At 39.5% G+C, this 6,559-nt stretch overlaps 1 protein-coding gene across 1 annotated transcript in view; it reads right to left on the minus strand.

Annotated features, from left to right (window-relative positions):
* LOC107589699 (Fanconi anemia group J protein homolog) overlaps positions 1 to 6,559 on the minus strand; it is a 38,209-nt gene that overhangs the window by 16,192 nt on the left and 15,458 nt on the right. Inside the window, exons 9-14 of the mRNA XM_016278194.1 lie at positions 5,399 to 5,598; positions 5,059 to 5,191; positions 4,808 to 4,962; positions 3,465 to 3,633; positions 3,218 to 3,358; positions 2,800 to 2,961 (exon numbers count right to left, since the gene is read on the minus strand). Coding sequence (XP_016133680.1) covers positions 2,800 to 2,961; positions 3,218 to 3,358; positions 3,465 to 3,633; positions 4,808 to 4,962; positions 5,059 to 5,191; positions 5,399 to 5,598 — 960 coding nt within the window. The remainder of the gene's footprint in view (positions 1 to 2,799; positions 2,962 to 3,217; positions 3,359 to 3,464; positions 3,634 to 4,807; positions 4,963 to 5,058; positions 5,192 to 5,398; positions 5,599 to 6,559) is intronic.

Here is a 6,559-nt window from a genome sequence, read left to right on the forward strand (position 1 = left end):
AAAAGAACCAAAGACTTAAACTACTTCAGTCTGTGTGCATTGAATTTATTTAATACACGAGTTTCACAATTTGAGTTGAATTACTGAAATAAATGAAATTTTCCACGACATTCTAATTTATTGAGATGCACCTGTGTGTGTGTGTATATATATATATATATATATATATATATATATATATATATATAAGTGCTGGGCAATGATTAAATTATTTTTTAATTGCGATTAATCGCATTATGCAAAAAATTCAATGCATTCAAAAGTAGTGTATTGTGCACTTTTTTCATTTAAAAGTACTGCTATATGAACTAAAGTGCAATAATATTTGGTTTGCAAACACTTTAAACAAATAAGGTGCTTTTTACAGCAGTATTCCTTTTACATAGAAGTTAAAATATTTCTTGTAAATCTCAACTTATAATATTAATGTAATTAAATTAAATATAAAACTATAAATTTTATATATATAAACTATAAACTATAAATATAAAACTATTTGCCACTGCCAGGGCATTAATGTTTTTATAGAAAATATTTAATAGTTTGTTATAGAAAAACAAGTTATGCTCAGAGTCTAGAGCCTCGACCATAACAGGCACCTTTCGACCAGCACTATCGCGGGACCCAACGCAACAGAGTGTGGCGCGGCACGGGACAACACTTGATGGGCGAGTGCGGGTGGGTAGAGACTCGTGTGTGTGGGATGCGGGAGAATAATTAGGGTGTTCTCACACTAGGCAATATTAACCGTGTCCGAGTGCGTTTGACCACCAAAGCACGGTTCGTTTGACTAGTGTGATTGTTCCGTGCGTTCGTTTAGCTGTCCCTGGCTCGGTTGGAAGAGGTGGGCCAGAGCGCGGTCCACATGTAATGTGAGCAGAGCGCTAACCGCGCAGATCTTCTGATACTTGTGCAGCATGATTGTGTGAACATTTCTGAGCGGCAAAGTTATTTCTGAGGGCCTTGTGTTACCGCATCCCAAACGACTCAAAATAATAAACCACAAAGTTAACAAAACGATGCACTCCACTGTGCTGAGCGAGAGCACTTCTCTGCTGCCTTCACATGCTATCGGAAACTTCCTATTTCCCACTTATGAAGTCATGATTATGAGCACGTTGCATTCTTTTGTTAAAAATAACAGTGAACAGTGGTTTGTCAATGTTGATGCTTAGCCTAAATAATTGTATCAGGAGCGTCCATGTGAGTGCTGCTGCAGGTCTTAGGCCCACCCCAAATGCTCTCATTGGTTGAGACGCGTGATGACGCCCATCCCAAGCCAGTACTGATCAACCAATATGCTGAGAAGCCTTGGGAGCTCATGGCCTACGCACTTTGACTTTGAGAGGCTGCAAGTTGTACAGATACATCCACCAACCCCTCCTTTTCCACCTCAAGCACCAGACGCCAGCTTAAAGCATCTTCACACAGACAGCTTGGCGACGTCAGTTCTAATGGCCCTTATCTTAATCTGCTTTAAAAGCATCCTGCGTTTCCACAAGATCTTTTCACCTTTCTTAGCCCACATTTAAAAAGCAAGCCCTCCCAGTGGTTTAGCCCTTCTTGTCATGTGGTCATGCCAGACAACATGGAGCAATGTGGTTAACAGGGTCCAACTGAGACGGGATGGAAGATGCAAAACCACACCTTGAGAACCGTAAAGGGCTTGCATGTCTATTTTTGCGAGTTATGAATGATATTGTTGAGGGGCCTGAGGGTGGTATAGCACAATTGGTGTAATGGGGATAAATAGCCAGAGCAGACACACATACACATGGTCCCTTGAAGTGGACAGATATGGATCAAGCAGGAGTGTTGAGAGGTGTCTGGAGACTACAGATGGTCTGCTCCTCCTCAGACGGGACTCTTAGGCTCCAGAATCTCCACAGTCTCCAATGAGTCCCTAAACTGCTCAGTTTTCAGATTAAATATGAATCCACATGGAACATTCATACATGGACATAATCACTATGGTCACTATATAAAGAAACTGGTTGTTGTGTTAAAGTTGGGGAAGCATACTATGATCCTGGTAGGCTAAATATATTGGATGAAATATATTGGAATTGTACACTAAATGTACATCCAAATAAAGATGCACATGTGCGCGCACACACACACACACACACACACACACACAGAGATATTTAAGAAAGGTAATCATCCCCTCTAAGGGTACATCATGACAGGCAGCTTGAATAGTGAATTATTCATGAGCTAAACGTAACAAACAATGAGGAACAAAGTATTTTTCAATGGCTTTCAATAATTGAAACTGTTACCTGAAAAGGGATACAGAAAAACCACGAGCCAGCACTCAAAGGTTTCGTTCATTATCCATAATAAATTACGGCTACATATTAGCGCATATGGTCATCGTCTGACTACTGCTATTGAATTTTGAAGCAGTTAATTCTTGTGTTATGGTTTAGTGGATCCTCTACCGGAATGTCAGACAGGAACTACAGTCTTATACAGCATTCAGATTATATTTTTATAGTATTTTATGGAAAGCATCAGCATGTTTACATAAATGCAAAGATGTGGTCTCTAAGGCCTCCCAGTGGCAGCTTTGCAGATCTGCAGTATCAAATTGACATGACTTAAAGAAAAAAAAGCAACTCAGGGTTCAGAATCTTATTGCCATTTTATTGCCTGTCTATTCATGTCTTTAGCACTAATGGTGCTACTAAATTTGATACTTAAACTTAAGGATTTGAACAAACGTCTTAGTATGAGCAATAGTGATGCTTACGTTAGCCAGCGGCACTAATTATAGAGAATACTGACTATACATACCTTGTAGGATGGCAAGAAGCAGAGAACCCCTCGACTCACTGTGTGGCACACTTTCAACAGCAGTGCCCCTACTTCATCCTGGAAGGCAAATGTCTCTGCATGCTGAAATGTGGCGCAAAGTTTACGACCCTGAGGCCCTGCACCAACTGTACCGACCCAGACCTGCAACATAAACAAACACGCACGTATTATCAAACTCAGAATTTAAGTTACACTACCATTCATTAATGTTTTTGTGAAAGAAATTAACACTTCTTCAATTCAGCAACGACACATTAAATTGATGAAAAAATTACAGCAAGGACATTATAATGTTATAAATTAAATATGTTAGAAATTTCCATTTCAAATAAATGATCTGCTTTTGAATTGTGTTTATCAAAGAATCCTGAAAAAAATGTGTAATGATTTTCCTGACCTGTGACTTGCTGATGACATGATTCGCCTCCAGCTGGATGGAGAATTTGATGCCCAGTTCAGAGGAAAAGGAGCCCATGGGAGAGAGGGTGCCTGAGGTCAGCACGATGCTCCGCACTGAGTCTCGCAGATCTGAAAATGCCTGTCATGACACACATCACCAGCCATGACATCTTACGATTCATACTCATACTGGCATCATCCAAATTAGGTTTTAAAAGTACTACAACAAGAACTGTTGCTCTCACCACGGCAGGGTTGAGGCACCAAAAGCTCAGGGTGTGCACCAGAGTTTTGGTGCGGGTGCTCTGTTGGCGACGCTGGGGTCGTGCAAAAAAGCCTTGAGCATCAGGCAGGCCCTGCTGGGTGGTCCACATGAAGCTCTGCTGGAGGGCCACACGGTAATCATCTGCAAACCTGTACATATTCACAAAAAGAAAAATCAATTAAAACTAACAGATGAATGCAGAATAACTAAATGGGTTTAAGTGGCTTACTACAGCATGTAGTAGAAGATTTAATCAAAGCTTTTAAAAAGACAAGGATTATCAAGTACACTAAAATACTTCAGAAGTTATTTTCATGCATTAAACTAGGGCTGGATGACGTGTCAATTATTCAACCTACATTTTTGATGATTTTACTGGCAATATTAAATATTGTATATTTAATAATGTTTCCTGAAGAATGTGTCATTAAACTCATTTCAGCAACCCTCACTGTGAGAGATTGAGAGATTAGGATGTTTTAATAGCGTCTCTGATTTAAATATCAGTAGCAAAAAAAAAAATAAACACAGTTTATGTTGAATTTATGGTTCCTCTGTAAATTTTACACTTAAATCTTGTCAACTTTTAGGAGTACACCAGCATAAAGATAGCCTTCAGGCTATAAGATATGGATTAGAAGCCATAAAACTCCAAATGTGATTTCAAGGGGTCTTTAAAAAAATCTCTGCCAAAAACCTTTTTAGAGATAGATAGTAAGGAAAGAAGAATGATGGGTAGTTTGTAATAATGACCTGCAATTTTGTCTGAAAAGAAATTCCAGCACCATGAAGAGGCTTTTGAGCACTGACTGAGTGTTGGAGCTGATGGTGGGAACCTGCACCGTGTCTTCTCTCCCGTTCACTAGCCCGATCCGCTCCTCCTTCTCCAGCACCGCTGCCAGGTTTCTCTACAAAAAGCAGACACAAAGCAGATAAAAAAGTGGACAGACTGTTAGTATACTCCTTCTGGTCAAAGGGGAGGAAGATACATGGAGGAAGGAACTGCGACTTGCAAGTATGAGAGATTAGGATGTTTTAATAGCGTCTCTGATTTAAATATCAGTAGCAAAAAAAAAAAAAACACTGTTTTACTTCTTGCAGTTTATGTTGAATTTATGGTTCCTCTGTAAATTTTACACTTAAATCTTGTCAACTTTTAGGAGTACACCAGCATAAAGATAGCCTTCAGGCTATAAGATATGGATTAGAAGCCATAAAACTCCAAATGTGATTTCAAGGGGTCTTTAAAAAAATCTCTGCCAAAAACCTTTTTAGAGATAGATAGTAAGGAAAGAAGAATGATGGGTAGTTTGTAATAATGACCTGCAATTTTGTCTGAAAAGAAATTCCAGCACCATGAAGAGGCTTTTGAGCACTGACTGAGTGTTGGAGCTGATGGTGGGAACCTGCACCGTGTCTTCTCTCCCGTTCACTAGCCCGATCCGCTCCTCCTTCTCCAGCACCGCTGCCAGGTTTCTCTACAAAAAGCAGACACAAAGCAGATAAAAAAGTGGACAGACTGTTAGTATACTCCTTCTGGTCAAAGGGGAGGAAGATACATGGAGGAAGGATACCTGTAGCAAAGAGAAGGTGTCTGCTGTGATGCCAAGGCCATAGAAGATGCCAAGAATCTCTGTCCCTGTCCAGACCTTACAGGAAGACTCATATTCACGCTCCTCCAAGCTATTGCAGCTTTCCTGCACCCAGCTATATAAATGTAAGGAAGCAAACATAATTAATTAAAAAGAGCAATATTTGGACTATTAAGCTCCCGATTTAAGATAAATTACAGATTTGTCCTAGTAAAGAAATATAAAAAATCTTCAGAAAGCAGATCTCTGACATATTACAACTCATGACGAAGCAGAATATGGATATCCCACTGCCTATGAGAGGAGAAAAGATGGGCCATACTTGGCAAGGCTGCAGCAGAAGGCTAGCAGTGGCCTGTGTTGATCGCGCCGAATGTTGTGTGTCACCATTCCATCAATCTCATCACGTGCCAGCAACAGCTGAGCTTGGTTCAGAGTGTAACTGGCACTCTCACGGGCACAGTCTTCTATGTTATGAGCCTCATCCAGCACCACAATCTGCTCCTTCAGATTGATTTCCATCTGGCAGAGGAACAACATAACAGTTATCACCATATGGATAAATACAGAAATCCTTCAAATATCCTAACAAATGTGTCATCAACCATATTTGAAAACTTCAACTGACTACTTTAAAATAGGGTTGAACAGATTTTGCAGACTTAAGAAATTGTCTCTTTAGTCTGCATTTACTTGATCAAATATATAGAAAACAAATATATTGGGAATTATTATTACTATTACTTAAAGTAATTATTAATTCAAAATCTGTTTTTAATCTATATTTTTTGCATTCCTGCAGCTCAAACAGTACGCAATGGCACTAGCAACACCAAGATCATGGGTTTGATTAGAAATTTATGTAAGGTCATGTAAAAAGTGACTTTGCATAAATTCATTTAACGTGTCTGCCAAATGCATAAATGTACATTTTAAAATGTAACTTCAAAGGGGTCATATGATGTTGCTAAAAATAACATTATTTTGTGTATTTGGTGTAATGAAATGTGTTTATGCGGTTTAAGGTTCAAAAAACACATTATTTTCCACATACTGTACATTATTGTTTCTCCTCTATGCCCCGCCTTTCTGAAACGCGCCGATTTTTACAAAGCTCATCGGTCTGAAAAGTGAAGTGTGCTCTGATTGGCCAGCTATCCAGTGCGTTGTGATTGGCTGAATGCCTCAAGCGTGTGACGAAAATCTTACGCCCCTTACCATATTGTGATGCCCTGTCCGGCCGGAGCGACGAGACAAAAACATTAAAACCCATTATAAACGAGGCATTTGTTGCATCCAGTGGGACATAATGACTATATATACTGTCTTTTTACGCGTTGCATCGCGCCGCGTAAACATAAAACCATGTCTGCATTTGTGATCGGAGAAATGACAAACAACAAGTGCTACTACTCTACACTGCTCAAAACTCGATTTGAATCGTCAGTGGCAAATTCCTTTAAATATGAAAACGTACTTACAG

The sequence above is a fragment of the Sinocyclocheilus grahami genome, unplaced genomic scaffold, assembly GCF_001515645.1.
Source record: "Sinocyclocheilus grahami isolate Dianchi unplaced genomic scaffold, SAMN03320097.WGS_v1.1 scaffold119.1, whole genome shotgun sequence".
Lineage (NCBI taxonomy): Eukaryota > Metazoa > Chordata > Actinopteri > Cypriniformes > Cyprinidae > Sinocyclocheilus > Sinocyclocheilus grahami.